Source organism: Chiloscyllium punctatum, chromosome 5 (genome assembly GCF_047496795.1).
Source record: "Chiloscyllium punctatum isolate Juve2018m chromosome 5, sChiPun1.3, whole genome shotgun sequence".
Lineage (NCBI taxonomy): Eukaryota > Metazoa > Chordata > Chondrichthyes > Orectolobiformes > Hemiscylliidae > Chiloscyllium > Chiloscyllium punctatum.
The window spans coordinates 36,536,636-36,563,957 of record NC_092743.1 but is presented as its reverse complement, the minus strand read 5'-3'; the positions used below and the strand labels follow the sequence as shown (position 1 = coordinate 36,563,957).

Genomic DNA, 27,322 nt, shown 5'->3' with positions numbered 1-27,322 from the left:
CAAGTTTTCGATGCCATTGAAAGGATAGGAAAGGAGGCAAAAAAAGGGGAGTGGGGGTGGTGTCTTTGATTAAGGAATACATTAATGATGCAACTAGGGAAAATACTTCTGGAAAATAAGACAGTGAAAATGTGTAGAAATTATGAAAAAGAAAGATTTGAGAAACAAATATGTGGGGAGATCTCAGATATATGTAAGCATAAAGTTGTAATTATGGGGGATTTTAATTTTCCAAATATTGCCTGGGGTTACAATAGTGTTTAAAGTTTGGATGGTGAAGAATTTGTCAAATGTGTTCAAGAAAATTTTCTTTATTGATATATGGATGCTCCTCTTAGAGAAGGAGCAAAACCAGACCTTTTTGGACAATTAGGCAGGCCAAGTGACTGAAGTAAAAGTGGCAGAACATTTTGGGTTGAGGGATCATAATTCATTTGGTTTCAAAATAGTTATGGAGATCCAAAAAGTTAGTTTTCTAATTGAAGTAAAGCAAATTTTAATGGTATGAGACAAGAACTTTCAAAAGTTGACTGGAGTAGATTGCAGGTAAAAGAACATCTGATAAGTGGGAGGTATTCAAGAGTGAGATAAGAGATCCTATTAGAGTGAAGGGTAAGGCCAGTTGGCGTAAGGAACAATGGAGCAATAAAGAAATTGAGATTCTAGTCAAGAATGAGAATTGTCTTTTAGATGTGGAGAACTTGGTTCAATTGAATCTCTTAACATAGACTGTTGGGGCATTCTTAAAAAAGAGCTCAGGAGGGCAAAGAGGATATGAGACAGCATTGGCAAAAAGGTTAAGAATAATCCAAAGAGAACTTAGATTAGATTCCCTACAGTATGGAACAGGCCCTTTGGCCCAACAAGTCCACACTGACCCTCTGAGGAGTAACCAACCCAGACCCATTCCCTACTGTATATTTACCCCTGACTAATGCACCTAACTATGGGCAATTTAACATGACCAATTCACCTGACCTGCACCTCTTTGGATTGTGGAAGGAAACCTACGCAGACCCTGGGAGAATGTGCAGTCTTCACACAGACGCCCGAGGCGTTAATCGAACCCTGGTATTGTGAGCCAGCAGTGCGAACCACTGAGCCACCGTGCTGCCCCGTGATGAGTTCCAGATCAGGATATTGTGTGACTTGGAGGGAACCTGATAGTGGTTGTTCTCCCATGTATCTGTTGCCTGTGTCTGACTAAGTAGTAGAAGTTGAGGGGTCAGGAGGTGATGTTGATAATGCTCAATGGACGTTGGTTGTGAAGGCAGTGAATGTTGAAGGTGATGCACAAAGTGTAAGTTAGGCTGCACTCACCCAGGCAAGTGGATGCATCTCACCTCTGACTTGTGGTGCATAGGCTTTATGGGAAAGAAGCGTTGATTTCCTTGCTGCAGAATTCCTAGCCACTAGATCTCACTGGCTGGTCTAATTCAAATGACTGTCAATAATAACCCTTACCCTTGCCCCTCGGATATTCATAGTGGGGTATTCAGTGATAATAATGCTATTGAGCGTTGAGGGGCAATGGTTTAATACTTTTCTTTTTTAACAATGGCCATTGTCTGGCACTTCTATAATATGAGTTACCTGCCACTAATTGGCTGAAGTCTGAATATTGTCCAGGTCTTGCTGCATTTGGGCATGATCTGCTTAATTATGTGAGGAGTCATGAATGTTGCACAGTCATCAACAAACATCCCCATATCTGACCTAATAATGGAAGGAAGGTCATGATGAAGCAACTAAGATGGTTGGACCGAGAGCACTTCCCTGAGGAACTCCTACAGAAATGTCCTAGAGCTGAGCAGACTGATCTCCAATATCATCCTCCTTTGTGCTGGATATAACTCTGCCCCTGCTTCCCATAGACTGTAGTTTTGCTAGGGCTCCTTGATGTCACACACTGTCAAATGTAGCTGTGATGTCAGTCATTCTCACTTCACGTCTGGAATTCAGTTGTATTGGGGGCTTCTGTTTGTTATTTACTCAAATCTCATGGATGTTAGCTGAGACCATCTCTCAAAGGCACATCCCTTCAGGCATTCTGCCTGTATTCCTGATGAAGGGCTTTTGCCCGAAACGTCGATTTTACTGCTCCTCAGATGCTGCCTGAACTGCTGTGCTTTTCCAGCACCACTAATCCACATCTTGATGAAGGTCCATTCAGGAGTAGGATTGAAGACAAATGCAGTTTAGGTGCTGAGTAAAATAGATTAATGCAAAAGTCAATTACTGGAATTCTTAAATGCAGGACATGTCTGAAAATATTTAATTAGGCAGCATTTGGAAGAGAAAAATGGAGTTTATACTTTACTCACTTGTCTTTATGGAACTTACAAATACATTAGGAGCAAGAGCATAACTAGAGAGAGGGTAGGGCCTTTTAAAGATAGTCTTTGTGTTGAAGCCCAGGAGATGAGGCAGATACTAAATAAGTTTTTAATGTCATTTTTTATAATGGAGAAAGAAATGGAGTTGAGAGAATGCAGAGAAATAAACTTTGTTTTAAAAAACAGTTCATATTACAGAAGAGGAAGTTTGGGAGGGCTTAGAGAATTTAAAGATAGATATATCTCTGGGACTTGATCTAATTTATCCCAGACCATTGAGGGAAGTAGGGGAAGAAATTGAGACTCCTTGCAGAAATATTTGCATCATCAAAGGTAAAGTGCCTGATGAGGTTAGCTAATGCTGTACCTTCGTTTAAGAAGGTTGTAAGAAGAAACCAGGGAACTATAGACAAGTGAGTTGTGGATAAAGTATTGGATATAATTATAAAAGATTGGATTTATGGGTATTTAGAGATGCAAAAATTGATTAAGGATAGTCACATGGTTTTGTGCAAGGAAAATCATGTCACAAATTGAGTTTTTCTTTTGAGGAAGTTACCAAAATTATTGGTGGCAGAGCAGTAGACATGTTTATTTGGATTTTAGTAAAGCCTTTAACAAGATTCTGCATGGTAGACTAATTAGTAAAATTAGCTAACATGGGATTCAGGGTGAGTCTGCCAATTGGATACAGTTGAAGGTTTTCTAAGATTACAAAGGGGTCTTGATCAAATGGGTCAATGGGCTGAAAAATGGCAGATGGAGATATTACATTTTGGTGCAACAAACAAGGGTAGGGCTTATACAGCTAATGGTAGGGCCTTGGGTAGTGTTGTAAAACAAAACCTAGGGGTGTAGGTACATAATTCTTTGAAGCTTATGTTACAGAGAGACAGGGTTGTCAAAAAGACATTTGGCACGCTTGCCTTCATTGCTCAGTCCTTTGGGTATAAGAGTTGGTAAGTCACATTGAGGTTGTTCAGGACATTGGTGAGGTCTCTTCTGGAATACTGTGTCCAGTTCTAGTCACCCAGTTATAGGAAGGATATTATTAAGCTGGAGAGGGTACTAGGATATGGCCGGGTTTGGAATGTTTGAGTTATAAAGGAAGGCTGGATAGGCTGGGACGTCTTACTCTGGAGTATAGCAGCTTGAAAGTTTTTATAAGATATTGAAGTATAGAAAGGGTTAGTGGTAGGATGGGTGATTTTGAAGACGAGGGGTAACATTTTTAAGGTGAGAGGAGAGAGATTTGAAAAAAAAGACATGAGGCAAATTTTTTTTACGGAGGGTGGTTTGCATGTGGACTGAACTTACTGAGAAAGTAGTGGATCTAGGAACAAATACAGCATTTTAAAAGACATTTAAATACATACATGAATAGCAAAGGTTTGGAGGGATATGGGCCCAGAGCAGGCAGGTGGGACTAGTTCAGTTTGAGATTATATTTGGGATAATGTGTTGCTGGAAAAGTGCAGCAGGTCAGGCAGCATCAAAGGAGCAGGAGAATCTGCCTGACCTCCTGCGCTTTTCCAGCAACACATTTTTCAACTCTGATCATTTTGCAGTCCTCACTTTCTCCTATTATATTTGGGATAGACTGGTTGGATGAAGGGTCTGTTTTTTATGTTGTATGATCTTACCAAGTATGACTGTCTCAGATATCGCCATCACTATGTATCTGTCCTACCAGTAGGACGGTTCCAGCAGAGATGAGACAATGGTCTACAATTCAGGGAGTTGCCCAAGGAGGCCTCAACATTGACTCCAGACTCCTGGTTAGATGAATCAGCACTCATGCTACTTGGAGGAAATACTGAGGGAGTCAAGATCACAGAATGTCCTCTGGGGACTTCAGTGTCTGTGACCAGGAAGCACTGCTACTGACTGAGCTGGCCATGTCTTTGAGGATGTGAGGGAGCCAGAAGGAGTGAAAACCTATGTGAAATCAACCTCACCATTTCCTGACACATCTATCTGTGGCAATATTGATAAGTGTGGTCATTAGTCATTGTGGACCTCAAGTACTTCACTCTAAGGATACTCTCCATCATGAATATTGTGTGCAGTTCTAGTCATATTCTTATCAAAAGGATGTTGTGAAACTTGAAAGGGTTCAGAAAAGATTTACAAGAATGTTGCCAAGGTTGGAGGATTTGAGCTATAGGGAGAGGTTGAATAGGCTGGGGCTGTTTTCCCTGGACGTTGGAGGCTGAGGGGTGGCCTTATAGAGGTTTATAAAATCATGAGGGGCATGGATAGGATAAATGGACACAGTCTTTTCCCGGGGGGGGGGGGGGGGGGGGGAGGGGGGGGGAGAGAGTCCAGAACTTGAGGGTATAGGTTTATGGTAAGACTGGAAGGATATAAAAGGGACCTAAGGGGCACCCTTTTCATACAGAGGGTAGTGTATGGAATGAGCTGCCAGATGAAGTGGAGGCTAGTAAGTTGCAGCATTTAAAAGGCATCTGAATGGGTATATGAATAGGAAGGGTTTAGAGGGATATGGGCCAAGTGCTGGCAAATGGGACTAGATTAGGTTAGGATATCTGGTCAACATGGACGAGTTGGACTGAAGGGTCTGTTTCCATGCTATACATCTTTGACTCGATGGTGCTAAATTGGGAAGATGTAGATCAGATGTAGCAAATCAACAGCGCATCCATGATGTACTATGGGCCAAAAGCAGAATTGTATTCAATCAGTCTGTAATCTTATGACTCAGCATATTCCCCACCCTATCATGACCATCAAACCTAAAGATCAGCATTGGTTCAATCGAGACTGGAAAGGGACATAACTAATGTGTGGTGCCAACCAGTCTACTTTCAATCATGAATGAAGTGATGGAAGTGGTCATTGACATACAATCAAATGACACTTGTTCAGCAATAACATTTTTACTAATGCTTAGTGTGTGTTCTGTCAGGACAACTCAATTCCTGGGAGGAAGTGAGGACTGCAGATGCTGGAGATCAGAATGAAGAGTGTGGTGTTGGAAATGCACAGTAGGTCAGGCAGCATCCAACGAGCAGGAGCATCAACATTTTGGGCACAATGATGAAGAGCTTATGCTGCAATGTTGATTCTCCTGCTCCTTGGATGCTGCCTAACCTGCTGTACTTTTCCAATACCATACCACTCAACTCATGGCTTTGTTACAGCCTTCATTCAAGAACGAGCAAAAGTGTTGCGTTGCCAGTGACTGCCTTTTACATCAAGGCAACCTTATTTGGGCTAATAAATTGCTCCTCTCACTCCTCTAATCTTTCAAAAATCTATCTTCTCTTTTAAATTCTCTCATTGATCTACCCTATGTAATTCTGAGGTAGTCTGCCTTTTGATTCTCACCAAAGTTCATGGCCTCGTAGTTGATTACATTAAATGCTACCTACCAAGTTATTAATCCAGACACCCCACCTATCTACGTCACCTTGCATACTTCTTATGTCCTTAAGAAATGTCCTTCCTAGTTTTGTATCATCAGCATATTTAAATGTAGTACGCTCTGCAGTCTCCTTCAAGTCATTAACATAGATGGTGTAATGAAGTCCTAGTACTGAACCTTGTGGCACTGCACTGGTTATGTCTTTCCAGTCTAAAATAAATAAATTATCCTGATCTTGCTAATACGTTGTCACTAAAATGGTGAACTCCTATCTTGTGTAATGCTCTTTTGTGTGGCCCAATGGTACCTATTAGGCTAGCTGGTTCCTGTCTCCATTCCTTCTTGAATATGGGTGTTACATACTGGTTTTTCAATTGCTGGAAATTTAAAATCAAGTGTGTAGGAGAATATTTTGAACAGTTCCTCCACTTTCTCTTGGATGCAAAACTTTTGGATGCAAATTGTCAAGTCTTGGTAATTATCTGCCTTTAGTCCCATTAGTTTTTTGAATACTTTGCCATTTGTAATTGAGACTATTAAAAGATTTTTCCACCCATTAGCACCTTCCTTATTTGCTATCTTTGGTTTGTTTATAGTATCCTCTGTCATAAACACTGATGTGAAATGTATTTAAATTATCTGCCATTTCCTTGTTTTTCCCCCTTATTAATTCCCTAAATTCATTCCCAAGGATTCCACAATATTTTGCTAGACTCCTTTATTTTGTACACTTGGAAAAACCCTTTCTTTGTTTTTGTTTCTGCCAATTTACTTTCATAATGCATTTTCTCTCTTGTTATTTGCTTTTTAATTAGCCACTGCTGATTCCTTTTTAAAAAAAATATAATCCTCTGAGCTACAACTAGTTTTTTCTGCTTTGTATGTCTTAGATTTTGGATATTCTCCTTGACCACTTTTGTTATTCATGGGTGGTTCATCCTCCTTGAAGTGTGTATACGCATTTGTCTGCTTGGGGATATTTGGCAAGAGAAGCATTTATACTTATATATTCGTGATTTATGCTAACTAACTGTCGACTCATTTGAATAGGCTTTGTTTTTGTTGGCTACGTAGAGCAGTTGATCTTCTGTAATTACACCGGCACCACTCCCCACCTCTTCCTCCGCTACATTGATGACTGCATTGGCACCACCTCGTGCTCCCACGAGGAGGTTGAGCAATTCATCAACTTCACCAACACATTCCACCCTGACCTTAAATTTACCTGGACCATCTCTGACACCTCCCTCCCCTTCCTGGACCTCTCCATCTCCATTAATGACGACCGACTTGACACTGACATTTTTTACAAACCCACCGACTCCCACAGCTACCTGGATTACACCTCTTCCCACCCTACCTCTTGCAAACATGCCATCCTGTGTTCCCAATTCCTCCGCCTCTGCCGGATCTGCTCCCAGGAGGACCAGTTCCACCACAGAACACACCAGATGGCCTCCTTCTTTAGAGACCGCAATTTCCCTTCCCACGTGTTTAAAGATGCCCTCCAACGCATCTCGTCTACATCCCGCACCTCCACCCTCAGACCCCACCTCTCCAACCGTAACAAGGACAGAACGCCCCTGGTGCTCACCTTCCACCCTACCAACCTTTGCATAAACCAAATCATCCGCCGACATTTCCGCCACCTCCAAAAAGACCCCACTGCCAGGGATATATTTCCCTCCCCACCCCTTTCCACCTTCTGCAAAGACCGTTCCCTCCGCGACTACCTGGTCAGGTCCACGCGCCCAAACAATCCTGGCACTTTCCCCTGCCACCGCAGGAACTGTAAAACCTGCGCCCACACCTCCTCCCTCACCTCTATCCAAGGCCCTAAAGGAGCCTTCCACATCCATCAAAGTTTTACTTGCACATCCACTAATATCATTTATTGTATCCGTTGCTCCCGATGCGGTCTCCTCTATATTGGGGAGACTGGGCGCCTCCTAGCAGAGCGCTTTAGGGAACATCTCCGGGACACCCGCACCAATCAACCACACCGCCCCGTGGCCCAACATTTCAACTCCCCCTCCCACTCTGCCGAGGACATGCAGGTCCTGGGCCTCCTTCACCGCCGCTCCCTCACCACCAGACGCCTGGAGGAAGAACGCCTCGTCTTCCGCCTCTGAACACTTCACCCCCAGGGCATCAATGTGGACTTCAACAGTTTCCTCATTTCCCCTTCCCCCACCTCACCCTAGTTCTAAACTTCCAGCTCAGCACTGTCCCCATAACTTGTCCGGACTTGTCCTACCTGCCTATCTTCTTCTCCACCTATCCACTCCACCCTCTCCTCCTTGACCTATCACCTTCATCCCCTCCCCCACTCACCCATTGTACTTTATGCTACTTTCTCCCCACCCCCACCCTCCTCTAGCTTATCTCTCCACGCTTCAGGCTCACTGCCTTTATTCCTGATGAAGGGCTTTTGCCCGAAACGTCAATTTCGAAGCTACTTGGATGCTGCCTGAACTGCTGTGCTCTTCCAGCACCACTAATCCAGAATCTGGTTTCCAGCATCTGCAGTCATTGTTTTTACCTCGTTTGTTTTGGTAAACACTAATTGTACAAGAAGTCTGGTAAACCTTTCCATTTAAAATCTGATATAAATAGCATATTGAATTTATCATCTGAGTAACAAAAGTATTTTTCATGTTGTGACCGATGGAGTAGTGGGATTAATTTGGCCTTGAAGGGAGCAGAGCACTGATGAATCAGAATGTAACGATTAATTTTTGAAGACATGTTTCAAAATTTACTTTATTCATTTGAGCCTAGGAACTTTTTTGATTAGATTATACTTCCTACAGTGTGGAAACAGGCCTTTTGGTCCAACAAGTCCACACCGACCCTGCAATGAGAAACCCACCTTGGCCCATTTCCCTCTGACTAATGCACCTAACATTATGGGTGATTAAACATGGCCAATTCACCTGACCTGCACATCTTTGTGGACTGTGGGAGGAAACCAGAGCACCCGGAGAAAACCCACGCGGACACAGGAAGAATGTACGAACTCCACACAGACAGGCTGGAATCCAACCTGGGTCCCTGGCGCTGTGAGGCAGCAGTGCTAATCACTGAGCCACCATGCTGCCTATGTTAGGTGATCTGATTGAGGTAAAAACAATGACTGCAGATGCTGGAAACCAGATTCTGGATTAGTGGTGCTGGAAGAGGGCTTTTGCCCGAAACATCGATTTCGCTGCTCCTTGGATGCTGCCTGAACTGCTGTGCTCTTCCAGCACCACTAATCGAGAATCTGATTGAGGTGTTTAAAATGTTAAAGGATTCAGCTAGGTTTAGTATTGTCAAACAATTTCTGCATATAAGTAATCAAAGCCAAAGTATTATGATCATAAAGTTTAAGGTATTGTGTGTGAATGACCTACTCCTGTTCCTTTTGTTTGCTCTGTGAAGAAGTTTCGCATGTGAAAACAACTTTTTCTCTGCCTCTCCAAAACAGGGCAAAGCTGTACTCCTTTGTGATAAGCAGACAGATGGAAGTTTCCTTGTACATCACTTCCTTTCTTTTTATCTTAAAGGTAAGTGGCATTGTATTTTTAGGCAGCCAGTATTGAATTGATGTGAAAGCAAATCCTGGCAGGACTTATACACTTAACGGTAAGGTCCTAGGGAGTGTTGCTGAACAAAGACCTTGGAGTGCTGGTTCATAGCTCCTTGAAAGTGGAGTCACAGGTAGATAGGATAGTGAAGGCATTTGGTATGCTTTCCTTTATTGGTGAGAGTATTGAGGGCAGGAGTTGGGAGATCATGTTGCACCTGTACAGGACATTGGTTAGGCTATTGTTGGAATATTGCGTGCAATTCTGGTCTCCTTCCTATCGGAAAGATGTTGTGAACCTGGAAAGGGTTCAGAAAGATTTACAAGGATGTTGCCAGGATTGGAGGATTTGAGCTATAGGGAGAGGTTGAATAGCCTAGGGCTGTTTTCCCTGGAGTGTCAGAGGCTGACGGGTGACCTTATAGAGGTTTGTAAAATTATGAAGGACATGGATAGGATAAATAGACATGGTCTTTTCTCTGGGGTAGGGGGAGTCCAGAACTAGAGGGCATAGGTTTAGGGTGAGAGGGGAAAGATAATAAAGAGACCTAAGGGGCAACCTTTTCACGTAGAGGGTGGTGAGTGTATGGAATGAACTGCCAGAGGAAGTGGTGGAGGCTGGTACAACTAACATTTAAGAGGCATTTGGATGGATATATGAATAGGAGAGGTTTGGAGGGATACGGCAGAGTGCTGGCAGGTGGTACTAGATTGGGTTGGGATATCTGGTTGGCATGGCTGAGTTGAACCGAAGGGTATGATTCCATGCTGTACACCTCTATGACTCTCTGCCTCTGCAGAAACCTAGTCTTTGCTTTCTGTCAACCTGGGTCTAAAGACAACTAAATTGGGAATCTTGCAGATTTATATCATCATCTCATTTTGTGGTAACTCTAGAAATAGCAGAACTTAATTTCCAGCTTGCAATCTCAGTGAGACACAACACCCCTCAACTTCCAGCAATCCGCACCAAGATGCCTCACCTTATGATAACAAACATTTAACGCTTCAGACATCACTTCTAACCTCAGGACCTTCCAATCTGACTCAGTCTATGTTTGGAAAGTTAAAATCCCATCCCATAACCATCTAATTATTCTTATAGATCTTCTTACAAATCTGTTTCTCAATTTCCCTCTGACTATTAGGGGGTCTATAATACAATCCCAATAAGGTGATCATCCCTTTCTTATTTCTCAGTTTCACCCAAATAACTTCCCTCGATGTATTTCCAGGAATATCCTCCCTCAGTATAGCTGTAATGCTATCCCTTACCAAAAATGCCACTCCCCTCTTCTCTTGCCTCCCTTTCTGTCCTTCCTGTAGCATTTGTATCCTGGAACATTAAACTGCCAGTCATAGAGATGTACAGCATGGAAACAGACCCTTCGGTCCAACCCGTCCATGCCGACCAGATATCCCAATCCAACCTGGTCCATATCCCTGCAAACGCTTCCTATTCATATACCCATTCAAATGCCTCTTAAATGTTACAATTTTACCAGCCTCCACCACTTCCTCTGGTAGCGTATTCCATGCACATACCACCCTCTGTGTGAAAAAGTTGCCCCTTAGGTCTCTCTTATATCTTTCCCCTCTCACCCTAAACCTATGCCTCTAGTTCTGGACTCCCCCTACCCCAGGGAAAAGACTTTGTCTATTTACCCTATCCATGCCCTTCATAATTTTGTAAACCTCTGTAAGGTCACCCCTCAGCCTCTGATGCTTCAGGGAAAACCACCCCAGCCTGTTCAGCCTTTCCCTATAGCTCAAATCCTCCAATCCTGGCAACATCCTTGTAAATCTTTTCTGAACCCTTTCAAGTTTCACAACATCTTTCTGATAGGAAGGAGACCAGAACTGCAGACAATGTTCCAACAGTGGCCTAACCAATGTCCTGTACAGCTGCAACATGATCTCCCAACCCCTGCACTCGATACTCTGACCGATAAAGGAAAGTATGCCAAATGCCGCCTTCACAATCCTGTCTATCTGTGACTCCACGTTCAAGGAGCTATGAACTTGCACTCCAAGGTGGATCTGTTCAGCAACACTCCCTAGGACCTTACCATTAAGATCCTGTTGTAATCTGAGGTAACCTTCTTTGGTGTCCACTACACCTCCAATTTTGGTGTCATCTGCAAAATTAATAACTATACCTCTTATGCTCACATCCAAATCATTTATATAAATGACAAAAAGTAGAGGACCCAGCACTCCTCAGGTTACAGGCCTCTCGTCTGAAAAACAACCCTTCACCACCACCCTCTGTTTTCTACCTTTGAGCCAGTTCTGTATCCAAATGGCTAGTTCTACCTGTATTTCGTGAGTTCTAACCTTGTTAAGCAGTCTTTCAAGGGGAACCTTGTCGAACGCCTTACTGAAGTCCATATAGATTGCATCTACCGCTCTGCCCTCATCAATCTTCTTTGTTACTACTTCAAAAAACTCAATCAAGTTTGTGAGACATGATTTCCCACGCACAAAACCATGTTGACTATCCCTAATCAGGCCTTACCTTTCCAAATACATGTACATCCTGTCCCTCACGATTCCTTCCAACAGCTTGCCCACCACCGATGTCACTGGTCTATAGTTCCCTGGCTTGTCCTTACCGCCCTTCCTAAACAGTGGCACCATGTTAGCCAACCTCCAGTCTTTTGGCACCTCACCTGTGACTATTGACGATACAAATACCTCAGCAAGCGGCCCAGCAATCACTTTCCTAGCTTCCCACAGAGCTCTAGGGTACACCTGATCAGGTCGTGGGGATTTATCTACTTTTATGCATTTCAAGACATCCAGCACTTCCTCCTCTGTAATATGTACATTTTTCAAAATGTCACCATCTATTTCCCTACATTTTATGTCTTCCATGTCCTTTTCCACAGTAAATACTGATGCAAAATACTAGTTTAGTATCTCTCCCATTTTCTGCGGCTCCACATAAAGACTGCCTTGCTGATCTTTCGGGGGCCCTATTCTATCCCTAGTTTTCCTTTTATCCTTAATGTATTTGTAAAACCCTTTGGATTCTCCTTACTTCTATTTGCCAAAGCTATCTCATGTCCCCTTTTTGCCTTCCTGATTTCCCTCTTAAGTATACTCCTACTGCCTTTATACTCTTCTAAGGATTCACTCGATCTATCCTGTCTAGACCTGACACACGCTTCCTTCTTTTTCTGAACCAAATCCTCAATTTCTTTAATCATCCAACATTCCCTATTCCTACCAGCCTTTCCTTTTACCCTAATAGGAATATACTTTCTCTGGATTCTCGTTATCTCATTTCTGAAGGCTTCCCATTTTCCAACTGTCCCTTTTACCTGTAAACATCTGCCCCCAATCAGCTTTTGAAAGTTCTTGCCTAATACAGTCAAAATTGGCCTTTCTCCAGTTTAGAACTTCAGCTTTTAGATCTGGTCTATCCTTTCCCATCGCTATTTTAAATCTAATAGAATTGTGGTTGCAAGCCCCAAAGTGCTCCTCCATTGACACCTCAGTCACCTAGGTGCCCTGCCTTATTTCCCAAGAGTAGGTCAAGTTTTGCACCTTCTCTAGTAGGTACATCCGCATACTGAGTCAGAAATTTTTCTTGTACACATTTAATAAATTCCTCTCCATCTAAACCCTTAACACTATGGCTGTCCCAGTCTATGTTTGGAAAGTTAAATTCCCCTACCATAATCACCCTATTATTCTTACAGATAACTGAGATCTCCTTACAAACTTGTTTCTCAATTTCCCTCTGACTATTAGGTGGTCTATAATACAATCCCAAGGTGATTATCCCATTCTTATTTCTCAGTTCCACTCAAATAACTTCTCTATATGTATTTTTGGGAATATCCTCCCAAAATGCTATCCCTTATCAAAAAACGCCATTCCCCCTCCTCTCTTGCCTCCCTTTCTGTCCTCCCTCTCGCATTTGTATCATGGAACATTAAGCTGCCATCCCTGAGCCATCATTCTGTAATTGCTATGATATCCCAGTCCCATGTTCCTAATTGTGCCCTAGGTTCATCTCCCTTCCCTGTTAGGCCCCTTGCGTTGAAATAAATGCAGTTTAATTAATTAGTCTGAGCTTGTCCCTGCCTGCCCCGACTGTTTGACTCGCTTCTGTTCTCAACTGTACCAGTCTCAGATTGATCTCTTTCCTCACTTTGAAGTCCCCCCTCTGAAGTGAAGGGGTTGCAGATTCAACAGGTGTGTGGACTTCTGAGTTATTGGAGATGGAGTAAGCAAAACTCCAGGGAGTGAATGAATGACAACGCCTCCTTTGTCCCTTTCTTTCAGCAACCTTCAGGTTTTAGCAATTAGTGATCGTGTTCAGTTCAACAGCCCTGGATCCCTTCCTGTGTCATCATGTTAGTGCTCTGTTCATCCTCCTGAAATCTCTGCACAGTCATAGATTACAGCCAGACTATTGCATAATTCAAAGCTCACAAATGGCTGCTATGATAAATTGTTGCATTGCGCTTCCATAGTAGGTCTTGGATTAACTTGATCTAGGATACAGATCCATTTTTTTTTTACTTTTTAATTGTGCCAACCATTAGTTTAGATTAGATTAGATTAAATTGGATTACTTACAGTGTGGAAACAGGCCCTTTGGCCCAACAAGTCCACACCAACCCTCCGAAGAGCAACCCACCCAGACCCATTCCCTTACATTTATCCCGACACCTAACACTACGGGCAATTTAGGTCTTTGGCCAATTCACCTAACCTGCACATTTTTGGACTGTGGAAGGAAATCCGAGCACCCGGAGGAAACCCATGCAGACACTGGGAGAATGGGCAAACTCCACACAGGCAGTTGCCTAAAGCGGGAATTGAACTCGGGTCTCTGGCGCTGTGAGGCAGCAGTGCTAACTGCTGTGCTGCCCATGATGGCTTTCATTCTGTCAGGTTTCTTTTGGTGAAATGTTATTTTCACTTATAGCACAGCCAACCTGAAGAGAGTCTGTCTGTTTAACTGTAGAATTGTTTATTGCCTTTCAAAAGCTCTTTGGTCATTTCTTGATGGGGTCAATTTGGTTCCAACACCAGATGAATCCATAAGTGTCATCATGTCACCTCTGGGAGCCATTTTATAAGACTGACCATTTTAAATAATGATTACATTTCTTTACAAATTTACTGATATCACTACACATTTGTGGCACTACTATTCTTTCGTCTCCACCTGTTCGTTCCCTGTGCATTAACAGGAGTGTTCAGGTATTTTGTGTAACTTTTATATCTAAAATATGACCAGTTGAAATTCTGACTGGTATGGTGTAAGTTCATTCGGGTTATGTTTTTGGGGAATTATTGGAATCAAATCAGAAGCTGAGGATTTCTGGAGACAACCGTTCCTGAGAGAGCACTTTTAAAAATACAAAGTAAACAAAAATTTATGTATGTAGCTTGTTTGGAAGTACTTGGCCTAATGTTTGTTTTATTTTCACAGGAGGCTGCAAGGTTTGCTTTCTTGGCCTGGTCCAGTCTTTCAATCATTATAGTCTTGTTGCCCAAAAGCTAGTAAGTATGGCAGATAGCTGGGCTTGCTGTTCAAAATCACTTTGCAGTATGTGTAGTGTGTTTTGTTTAAACTGTGGCTGTGTCACTTCAGGTTCTATACATTTCCAATATTGTACACTATTCTATGTTCCCACCTGTCAATTTAGCATTACCTTGAGGCTAAAAAGGTTCATGTCATTGATTCTGAAATATGGTTGCTTCGGTCATCTGTCCCCCTTTCCATGATGAGTCACTATTAACGCTATTATAGTCCCAACTGATATAAGCCAAGTCCGACTGAAATCTGGCTTGATGAATCATTTTGTTTTGTTTTTAGTTAACAAAGTGCTGTTTCACCTTGGTGAAATACAAGCATACAATGCTGCAGGTTTGAGTTTAACAATCAAGTAAAAGTTTATTTTGCAAAAATAAATAAAATTAAATAAAACCAGGTGTTTACTCATAACACAATTTGGAAAATTTTAAAATGCAGTAAAAGTACAATTTCATCTGTCTCAACGTAATCACTTTACATAACCCAAATACTGGGAGAATTAATTTATTTCTCTAACACCTCTATTAGTTTGACTTAACTGTTTCTTTCAAATTCCTGCTCTTAAACGTTTGATAGCTTCTTCCGAGGTACACTCTCATCTGTATGTTAAGATTTTCTTAGCTGTGAATAATCAAATATTCCGGTCTGAAACTTTCAAACTAAAATACTTGCTGTGAGGTATCCCATTGCCTGAAATAGCTTCTTTCTCATACATCTATCTTCAACCAGCCGGTCAATGAATTGAATGCAAAATCTTTCTAAGATGTGGGAGTTTTCCCTAAGTAAAGAGAAAATTCCAAATCCTTCTAAACTGAAATGCCAATGCTCCTCAATGTTTACTCTGTCTGCTTGTAAAACTAACCTCAAGCAAACTACTTTCTATGATCATTCCAGGGCTCCATCTTTTATGCTGGTTTAAACAAAATGATCTCAGAAATACTGTCAAGTTAATTATTAACCACCCTCATACTCAGGTCATAGCCTACGTGCCACTATTTCAAAATCCAAACACTAAAATAAATTATATTAAAGTTGATATAAATCACAATAACTATCCAGCACTTGATTGGTGTTCTCTGATTTCACGTTTCAATAACATGTACAAGGAGTTTATGGAATTCGGACATTTAGATCAACTGATCAAATTGCTCTGACAACTCCAAACCCTCCAAGACATCAGTACTTATCAAATTCTGGTCTTTTGACCATCTTGGACTTTAATTGCTTCACTGTTAGTTGATTGCATCACAGCTCTAAGCTGTGAAATTTTGTCCCTTATCCTCACCACCACTTCACCCTTGAGGCACTCTGTAAAGCCTACGTTGGACCAAGCTTTTGGTCATCTGACCTCACAACTGTTTTGACAGCTTGGTGTCATACTTTATTTTTTTCATGTAAAGCTTCTCTAAAATGTTTTGGGGTATTTCATTCTAAGTGTCTACAGATATGTTGTTGGTGTAGTGTGGACACAAAAGAGATTTCACTGGCAACGGAGGTGGTACCAGGGGACTGGAGAGTAGCGAATGTTGTGCCCCTGTTCAAAAAAGGGAATAGGGATAACCCCGGGAATTACAGGCCAGTTAGTCTTACTTCTGTGGTAGGCAAAGTAATGGAAAGGGTACTGAGGGATAGGATTTACGAGTATCTGGAAAGACACTGCTTGATTAGGGACAGCCAGCACGGATTTGTGAAGGGTAGGTCTTGCCTTACAAGTCTTATTGAATTCTTCGAGGAGGTGACCAAGCATGTGGATGAGGGTAGAGCAGTGGATGTCGTGTACATGGATTTTAGTAAGGCATTTGATAAGGTTCCCCATGGTAGGCTTATGCGGAAAGTCAGGAGGCATGGGATAGAGGGAAATTTGGCCAATTGGATAGAAAACTGGCTAACCGGTCGAAGGCAGAGAGGGGTGGTAGATGGTAAATATTCAGCCTGGAGCCCAGTTACAAGTGGAGTTCCGCAGGGATCAGTTCTGGGTCCTCTGCTGTTTGTAATTTTTATTAATGACTTAGATGAGGGAGTCGAAGGGTGGGTCAGTAAATTTGCAGATGATACGAAGATAGGTGGAGTTGTGGACAGTGAGGAGGGCTGTTGTCGGCTGCAGAGGGACTTAGATATGATGCAGAGCTGGGCTGAGGAGTGGCAGATGGAGTTCAACCCTGCCAAGTGTGAGGTTGTCCATTTTGGAAGAACAAATAAGAATGCGGAATACAGGGTTAATGGTAGGGTTCTTAGTCAGGTGGAGGAACAGAGGGATCTTGGGGTCTATGTACATAGATCTTTGAAGGTTGCCACTCAGGTGGATAGAGTTTGGAAGAAGGCCTATGGAGTATTATCGTTCATTAGCAGAGGGATTGAATTCAAGAGTCGTGAAGTGATGTTGCAGCTGTACAGGACTTTGGTTAGGCCACAGTTGGAGTACTGTGTGCAGTTCTGGTCGCCTCACTTTAGGAAAGATGTGGAAGCTTTGGAGAGGGTGCAGAGAAGATTTACCAGGATGTTGCCTGGAATGGAGAGTAGGTCGTACGAGGATAGGTTGAGAGTTCTCGGCCTTTTCTCGTTGGAACGGCGAAGGATGAGGGGTGACTTGATAGAGGTTTATAAGATGATCAGAGGAATAGATAGAGTAGACAGTCAGAAACTTTTTCCCCGGGTACAACAGAGTGTTACAAGGGGACATAAATTTCAGGTGAAGGGTGGAAGGTATAGGGGAGATGTCAGGGGTGGGTTCTTTACCCAGAGAGTGGTGGGGGCATGGAATGCGCTGCCTGTGGGAGTGGTAGAGTCAGAATCATTGGCGACCTTTAAGCGGCATTTGGATAGGTACATGGATGGGTGCTTAATCTAGGTTAGAAGTTCGGCACAACATCGTGGGCCGAAGGGCCTGTTCTGTGCTGTATTGTTCTATGTTCTATGTTCTATGTTCTAGTTGAACTGTGCCCAAAGTTGTCTGCCTTGAATTACCTGTAATTAATTGTGTGTTGTATTACAGGGTGTTCAGCTATCTGCAGCCAGAGAGAAAGGGCAACTGGTGTTTCTAGAAGGGCTCCGGTCTTCTCTTGACTCCTTACTTACGGAGCAACAGGACAGTAGGTCCCCTTTTGAGTTTCTCAGGTACAGTACCTTCAGGTACCTGTAAGGGACCTGAGTAATGTTAGAAATGAGGCAACCTATGTTCTGTTTCAGGTTGTTGTCAAAACTGGACCAGTACTCCATTTCTTCTGGCTTTCATTTCTACAAACCTTCAATGCAGCTGGTAAATAATAATCAAGAAAGGAAACCTTTTCTCATTATCCAATTTCATCTAAACAAACTGAAATCCCTTGCTGACTTGGTTGATTTTAAATGCCCTCTAAATTGGACCTTGCACAGTAATTTACAGCAAAACCATGTCATTCCCTGAAAAGCAGCTAGAGAGAAACAGGAAATCGTAGAATCCCTACAGTGTGGAAGCAGACTGTTTGGCCCATCAACTCCACACTGACCTTATGAAGATCATCTACCTAGATCCACCCTATCCCCTGTAGCCTTGCATTTCCCATGACTAATCCACATATCCTGCAAATTAGGGGCACTATGGGTAATTTAGCCTTGCCAATCCACCTAACCTGCACCTTTAGACTGGGAGGAAACTGGAATACCTGGAGGAAACCCATGCAGAAACAGGAAAAATATGCAAACTCCACACAGTCACCTGAGGGTGGAATCAAACCCAGGTTCCTGGTGCTGTGAGGCAGCAGTGCTAACCACTGAGCCACCAGGCTACCTGAAATGTCATCATTGGTAGCAGTGTTATCATCTGAAGAGTGAATTTTAAAAAAAGAATGCTTGTGCTCAAAGTACATAAAGATCTGAATGGCTGGCTGTCAGTCTGAATTCTTAGTTAGACCATAAGATATGGGAGCAAAATCGAGGCCATTTGGCCCATTGAGACTTCTCCGCCATTGGATCATGATTGATATGTTTCTAAATCCCATTCTCCTGCCTTCACCCTGTAATCCTTGATCCCGTTACCAAGGGACAATTTTCTTTAAATAAATGCAACTAATTCTCAAGATCTGAGAAACTATTAAAATTAAATAAAAATGTATTTTATTCATTTTCATGATTGCCCATTTACTGCTTTTTAAAAGCTGGTAGTGAGTTGCCTTGAACCAGTGCAATGTATGGAGTTTCTATCTAGTGTTCTGTAGAACGTTATGGGTAAGGGAAGATGGCAAGTTGGATTCTTTGCTGCGGGCCACGAGTTATCTCCAAGAATTTGGTCAGTTGTGATGAGCTATGAAGTGGGGCTAGGCATGTACCGTGCTGAATGAGGCACCAGGCTCTGTGAGTGGTGACTCTGGGCATGTGTTGGATGTTTCCTGTAGATTGCCTCAGCTGCATCACCTTTTTGGCCTTTCCAGCCTGTGAGTGAATTGAAACAACATATGGGTGTGGCCGTGATGTGATTTCTGCCCAGTATCTTTATTTAATATTTTTAACTGCCTACAGATATCAACTGAGGTTACCATGAAGTTCCTGCCTTTGTAGTCTTGCCCTTTGCCTGAGGTGTGCTAACCTTTACGTTAAACTCAGCACTAGCTGTCCCTCTGAGAGTAGCCCTATAGTTTTCTGGGACTGTAGTGACTTTACCCTTGACCAGATATCAGCTGTTTATGCTTTGTGTTTCTGAATTTAAATGTTCATATTGCTACTATGGGATTTAAACTCTCTTTATCCCTGAATTGGGCATTCCAGTTTCTGCATCACTACATCAGTGACAATGTAATGATGTTATTGTACCCAGAAGATAGCAACATTAATGATTTGTAAATTCAATAGATATATTTCAATGGCGGGAGTTTCTTCATTGGTGAGTATTGGAAGCAGAAGTAGAATGAAGAATATTCAGACTGCAGCTAGACACTTGTGCAGGATGGGGATAGTTAATAATGTGTTTCAACAGACTTGTGTGGTGTTGCATAGATAATTGAAAGAAGCTATCTGATCGTTGATTTCAATTTCTAGCAAGAGAAATTATAAATCAGACCTGAATTATTTTATTTATTCTGGCAAATGGTAATCTGATGTTTTGACTGTTCTAAGTCTGACACAGCTGAGTGATTTGCTGGAGCAGGTACCTGTGATTCGCACTGAAACCTGTAGGTAATGGTATCTGGTCTTAAGTGTGTTGGCTTTGTCCCAATGGTGATTGCTTGATAAATAGCTGAATTAATAAAAGAGGGTGATGCTACTGTGGTGATAAATAAAAATCAAAGTTAAGTTGAAAGTCTGTAGTTCTCAGTTTCAAAATTGGAGAGAGCGCCATATAGCTCATTTAGAGGGGACAATCCATGGACATTAATCCCACTTTCCCACACTTGACTCATAGACTTGAATGTTATGACATTTCACATGCTCATCCACATATTTAAAGGTTGTGAAGTTCCCCTTCATCTTTTATCAGTAGTAATGCAGGTTCCAGATTTGAAAATTGACGTTCAATGTCCTTTATCTTTCCAGTAATTGGTAGCTATGATACCTTGTTTTCTGAAGCTGCACCTAACCTAAAAGCAAACTCTAAGGCAGGGTCAAAATAAAATTCTCATAATTACACATGGAGTAAAACCTAATTTTTAGATAGATCAATGCCAAACATAGGCTAACTCTCAAATTTACATCTAGACAAGATCTAGTAACTCAGTTTCAGGATATAGGCTTGCAGAGCAACTTGAAGAAATTCCAGTTAGAACATAAAATGTTACAGCACAGTAAGGCCCTTCGGCTCTCGATGTTGCGCCAACCTGTGAAACCAATCTGAAGCCCATCTAACCTACACTATTCCATTCTCGTCCATATGTCTATTCAATGACCATTTAAATGCCCTTAAAGTTGCCAAGTTAACTACTGTTGCAGGCAGTGCATTCCACACCCCTACTACTCTGAGGAAAGCTGCACTCTTCTTTGGGAAAGATGTGAGTTGGGAGATGAACAAAGCATTCTTTCCAGTAATAAGCACCATTTCTCCATCTTCTGTAACGTAAGGTGAAGATGCATCATTCCTGATCTTGTCGACTATATAGCTTTTAAAATTACAACTCTGTGATGACAAGAGATGATGAGATTGAGTTGTGCTGTGGACACACTTCAAGTCATTGATGTACAGCACGGAAACAAACCCTTTGGTCCAACTCATCCATGTTGATCAGATATCCGAACCTAATCTAAAACCATTTGCCAGCACTTGGCCTATATCCCTCTAAGCTCTGTCTATTTATCTTATCCATGCTCCTCATGATTTTATAAACCTCTATAAGGTCACCCCTCAGTCTCTGATGCTCCAGGGAAAACAGCCCCAGCATATTCAGCCTCTCCCTTTAGCTCAAATCTTCCAGCACTGGCAACACCCTTGTAAATCTTTGTTGAACCTGTTCAAATTTCACAGCATTCTTCTGATAGGAGGGACAGTTTATGTATGCATTGGCCAGTTTAGTTAGCGAGCTCTCAAATGATGTGTACTAATTGTAGACTCTCACCTCAGGAGGCAAAGGATGTGTTAGGATTCACTTCTTTCCCTTTTCCACTATATTTTTTTCCTAACCCTTCCATGTTCGCAGCTCCACAATAGATAAACTTGCAACTGAAATGCTTGTTCCTTTATCTGTGACAGCATTATTGGCCTTGATTTAGCAGCTGTGTGAAAGTTGTTATCTGGTTTTTTGAAACATTGCTGTGGAGAGCAGTGGTCAATGTTCAAGTATGTGCAACAGCCTTGCCCTACTGACAATGTAGTGAATGCCCTTGAAAGAGTGATGCTTACAGATGGGACTTAGAGACTGACGTAATAGTTAAAATGTATCTGCTGTGGCACAATGGTGTGAAGAATATGCGCAAGGCAGTAAAAACACATATGTGATTTTACAATCTGTTTTCCTATTTCTTCATAACAATGAACTTGCGTTTATGGTCAACTCTCTCATAATCTCAGGATATTTCACAACATTTGACAGCCTTATGTATTTTTGAAGCACGATCACTGTTCTTTGGTTGGAAGGGAGGGTAAATGTGAACTTGTCTGTTTGAGAGAATTAAAAAACAGGATACTATGTAAATGGGAGAGATTGCAGAACATGGTGGTACAGGGTGATCTGTGTCTAATGGTAAATGAATCAAAAAAGCTGGATGCAAACATACAACTAGAGTTCAAAACTAGAGGGCATATTTTTAAAGTGAGAGAAGAAATATTGAAGAGACCGGAGGAGTAACTATTTTTACACATGACTGGTTTGTATGTAGAATGAACTACCAGAGGAAGTGGTAAATGTAGGTACAGTTAACCTTTAAAAGCAATTTTGACAGGTACATGAATAAGAAATGTTTTGGAGGGCTAGGTAAGTGCGGCTAGTTTAGTTTGGGAATCTAGGTTGGTAAGGGATAAGTTGGACTGAAGGATCTGTTTCTATGCTGTATAACTACAAAATGCAAATAGATCTAGTGGTTTCTTACAAGGGAAATGCAATATAAAAGTAGAGGATTTACTGTAATTGTATAGGGAATATTCTTAAATCCTGCAATCCAAATTTGGTCCCCAAATTTTTTTAAGTTCACTCAAATGTGGGCATTATTGGCAGGGCCAGCATTTATTGTCCATTCCTAATTGTCCTGGAGAGGTTGGTGGTAGTCTGCTGACTCCTTGAACTGCTGCAGTCCATATGCTATAAGTAGGCCAAAGTGCCATTGGGAATTCCAGGATTTTGACCCAGAAACAGTGAAGGGACAACAGTATATATCCAAATCAAAATGGTGAGTGGCTTAAAAGATAAACACTCTACGTTGTGATATTCTCAAATATCTGCTGCCTGTTGAAGTATTTGTGGGTTTGGAAGATGCTGCCTAAGGATCTTTGGCAAATTTGCAGAGTGAATCTTGTAGATAGTTCTCACTGCTACCCGGTGGTGGAGTGACTTAATGTTTATGGATGTGATGATATCAAGCTCATTGAATATTGCTGGAGCTGCACTCATCCAGGCAAATGGGGAGTATTCTGTCACATTCTGACCTGTACTCTCAAGAGGTGTTGCTCCCTGCAGTAGTCTTAGCCTCTGGCCTGCTTTTCTACCGTTGTATTTAAAGGGTGAGTTTAATCAGTTTCTGGTCACTGGTAACCCTGGCGATGTTCATAGTGGGGGATTTGATGATGGTAATGCTATTTAATGTCAAGGGACAGTGGTTAGATTGCCAGTCTTTTATTGAGGGTGGTTATTACCAAGCATTTGTTTGCCACTTTTCAGCCCAAACCTGGACATTGACCAGGTGTCTTTGTATTTGAACCTAGACTGCTTCAGTATCTGTGGAGTTGCGAATGGTGCTGAACATTGTGCAATCAACAGCGACTATTCCCATTTCAGAATTCATGATGGAGAAGCCATTGCTGAAGCAGCTGAAGATGGTTGAGTCGAGGACACTATGCTGAGGAACTCCTGCAGAGAAGTTCTGGAGCTGAGATGATGGACGTCCAACGACCACTATCACCCTTTTGTGTGTGCCAGATATAACTCCAACCAACCTTGTTTTTTTTCCTCCTGATTCACATTGCTTCCAGTTTTGTTTCTTGATGTAAATGGCAATCACTCTCCCCTCCCCTCTGGAATTCACCTCATTTGTCCATGTTTGAACCAAGGTGATGAGATCACAAGCTGATTGACCCTGGTGGAACCCAAACTGAGCACCAATTAGAAAATTATTGATGAGCAGACGTTTCTTGACTCCTTTTGCCATTTTCCTGATGATTGCGAGTAGACTAATGGTTATTGGTGGTTGCAGTAATTTGTTGGTTTGGATTTGTCGTCCTTTTTGTATATAGGACATTTAGGCAATTTTCCACATTATAAGAAGGTCAGTGTTATAACTGCACTGGAATTGCTTGACTGGAGTGCAGCAGGTTCTAGAGTACAATTCCTCAGTACTATTGCTAGAACAAAGTCATGGCCTATAGCCTTTACAGTGTCTACTACCTCCAACTCTCTATTGATATCTTAGTGGAGTGAATTGAATTGACTAAAGACTGGCATCTGTGATACTGGGGGAAGCAGAGATGGATCACCTACTGAGCACATCTGGCTGAAGGTTGTTGTGAATGTTTCAGCTTTATCTTCTGCTCAGTTTTCTCATTGATTAAAGATGAGAATATTTGTGGAACCTCTTCCGTATTGAGGTTAGTTGACTTCCACCATTCATGACCGAATGTTGCAGGTCTGCAGAGCTTAGATCTGATCCATTTGTTGTTGGATCACCTTGCTCCGTCTGTTATATCTTTTGAAAGTTATCGTGACTCACAATTGAGTTGCTTGCTGTGCCATTTCAGAGGTCAGATGAAAGTCAACCATATCTCTGCGGATCTGAAGTCACTTTAATGCTAGACCAGGTAATGATGACAAATTTCCTTTTGTGAAGGACATTAGTGAACCAGATTGAGTTTCCCAATAATTGGAAATGGTTTCCTCCTCATCATAAGACTTAATTCCAAGTATTTATTGAATTCAAATTCTAGGATTCGAACCAGGATCCCCAGAATGTTATTGGAGTTGCTGAATTAATAATCTGGTGATAATACCACTAGGTCATTGCCTTCCTAATGCTATTGCCAGATAAGTTGTGCCTCATGCTTGGTTGAGGAATAAATGCTGACCAGATAATTAAAAATCTACTCATGATTGCAGGATGAAGTTTCAGATATCCATTTAATTGAAAATTTTGTCTTGCAGCTCACCTGATACAAGTCTTAATTGCTTGTATGAATTTGTTCGTGTATCACTATCGGAAACCAGCGAAAGTACTTGGAAATTTCCAGTACTGATAATAGATGACCTCAGTGTCTTGCTCAGCCTGGGAGTGAGTGCTGTAAATATCTTGAATTTCATGCATTACTGCAGAGCTACAATATGCTCAAAATTTATGGTAAGCTTTTTTCCACCATCTAACCCCTAACCAAGTCTCATACTGATCATCATTGAATACAATCATGTTCTTTTGAGCATTACTTCTGAACTTCAGAAGTCTAGAGAATTAGTTAAACAAGAACTATTTCTAAAATTGCATTAGCCCTGTTTGTATCTATTCGCTGTTGGAATCTGGGTGTCATCCCAAGAGTTTAGCACTGCCTTCTTGATATCAAACATTGGTGACAAAGTTAATACTGCCAGTTCTCAGGAAATCGTAACACTACTTAGCATAATTTCAAAGTGAGATCTTTGGACTGCTTAAGAATGATACCAAAGGCCATCAATTTTTTTTTGGTTTAGACATATTGATTTTATAGTAGTATGCTTATATACATTTACAGATGGGTTGTCTATTTGAGAAATAGAATGTAGAATTGCTTAGAGCTTGAAAGAAGACTTTTTCTATCTATCTGTGTACACTCATTTGGAAAGGAGGGGGGATGGAATTCTGGATTAGAGTGGTGCTGGAAAAGCACAGCAGGTCAGGCAGCATCCAAGGAGCAGGATGCTGCCTGAACTACTGTGCTTTTCCAGCACCACTCTAATCCAGAATCTGATTTCCAGCATCTGCAGTAATTGTTTTTTCCTAGGGGGATGGAATATCAAACTATTTTCTTGCTCTTTCCTTGTAGTCCTACAAATGTTTTTGTTTCATTATTTCAACTTCCTAAATTCTGTGGTTAATTTAAATGATGGGAATGAAACGCTGGAATATTGAACTAAATCATCTCTATACAATATGACAAAATGTACAGAATAGACAACTATTAGGATATTGAAATGAAAAATGCAGTTCAAAAAGAACTGGGCAAGGTGTTGTCTGTAGTTGAGGTATATTAGTATTGGTGAAGAAAGACATACTTTGTTGTAGCATTTTGTCTTCAATTCACCAGAATAATTTGCAAGCATTAGAAAAGTAAAGGAAAAATAAAGTTTACAGTCGATGCCGATCATTGGCAAGTGGATTCTGGCTGGTAGAAGCATGGAAAATGTACCAGTTAATGACGACCAGCTTTTAACTGTCAAGGTTTTTAAACTTTAAGCTAGGCTGGTTGCCTCTGATTTTTCAGGGTAATGAAAGCACCCATGTACCGGAGAATGGCTATGACCTACTTTTTTGAGTTGCAACAGATGCAGTATGTATAAATACTCTGTCCACAAGTTGCTGGACTTGTATAACAGCAATGTTCTGGTGGTGGTATATATGATCAGGTTTGTCTTCATGTCTCACTGCCTCTAAGTATATATGGGTTTTCCAATAACAAAGGTGAATTTGAGCACAGGATAAAACTCATTGAGACATAAGGAAATGCAGTGTCCCTTTACACCTTGTCTCATGTATGTTGTTAGTTCTACATTATGTGAATTGACTAAATAGTTCTGCAAATTGATGCAGCCAGTTTTGAGCAAGTTTTCCACTTATGCAGTGAATAATTTCTTCATGTTTACCAAGGCTATACAGCACTTGCATATCAATAGCAATACAGTCCCATGTGCACGTTTGGTATTGCTAGTCCATTCACTGGTGTATCACTTTAGGAAGCCATAGACATTTGCAACACATCATTGTCATGATAATGTATGGACTCAGCAACTCACATAGTTGAGTTTAGTTTTAATGATGCCATGCATGCCCAAATGATGATGAATGAGATTTCCATTAGTCCAACTCTCGCAAACACATCTGTTGGGTTCCCTGAGAAATGTCTTTAATGGAATATCTCCAAGTAGAATAGTACAGCACAGGAACAGGCTCTTTGGTTCACCATGTCTGTTGACCATGATGCTGTTGAAAACTAATCCTGCACAGGTTCTTTATTCCCATTTTTCTCTGCCTGTTCAGAGCCTAGCATCCTAACCCCAGCCCTCGATCATGAGATGATTGGTTTGTTATTTTTGAATCAGCAATTGCGTGCAAGGATTTCCTGATGTCTCAATGAGTTTCACCCTTTGCACAAATTCACCTTTGAAATGGAACAAAGGAACATCCTCTTGATACCCTTTTTAAGAAATTAGCCAGCATGTTTATTTTTATTTTTGCTGTTATCTACTTCAAACCAACTGTTATTGCTCTGTAAAGGTTTGGAATACCTACGACTTGACTCAATATCAGCTTATTGGTAAACATGTAAATAAGGCCTGAGCCATTTGTTGACTTTTCAAGCTTAATACTGAAATCAGGCACATAGAAGTCATTTTGCATGATAAAGATTACTTAATCAGATTTTTTTTTTGCTGTATATATCACACTCAAGAACAAGGTGAAGGCTCTCTCTTTTGGTCCTGAGAAGTTCCTAGACTTTTTCAGTATATCTGCTAAGATTTGAATGACCCACTAAGCTTGCTGATTCACACTGCTATGGTGCTGTATCAATATAAGTGGTGTTCACCAGGATGCTTCCATCAAACCAAAGAGGTGTTCTCCCCAGCTATTAACTGAATAGTGTGGTAGATGAATTTAAGTGCTATTGTCCTGCTAGATATGTA

At 41.5% G+C, this 27,322-nt stretch overlaps 1 protein-coding gene across 1 annotated transcript in view; it reads left to right on the top strand.

Annotated features, from left to right (window-relative positions):
• The window catches only part of elp6 (elongator acetyltransferase complex subunit 6), a 43,153-nt gene that overhangs the window by 8,770 nt on the left and 7,061 nt on the right, over positions 1-27,322 (top strand). Inside the window, exons 2-5 of the mRNA XM_072570037.1 lie at positions 9,194-9,272; positions 14,748-14,818; positions 17,845-17,966; positions 24,599-24,791. Of these exons, the coding sequence (XP_072426138.1) occupies positions 9,194-9,272; positions 14,748-14,818; positions 17,845-17,966; positions 24,599-24,791 (465 nt within the window). The remainder of the gene's footprint in view (positions 1-9,193; positions 9,273-14,747; positions 14,819-17,844; positions 17,967-24,598; positions 24,792-27,322) is intronic.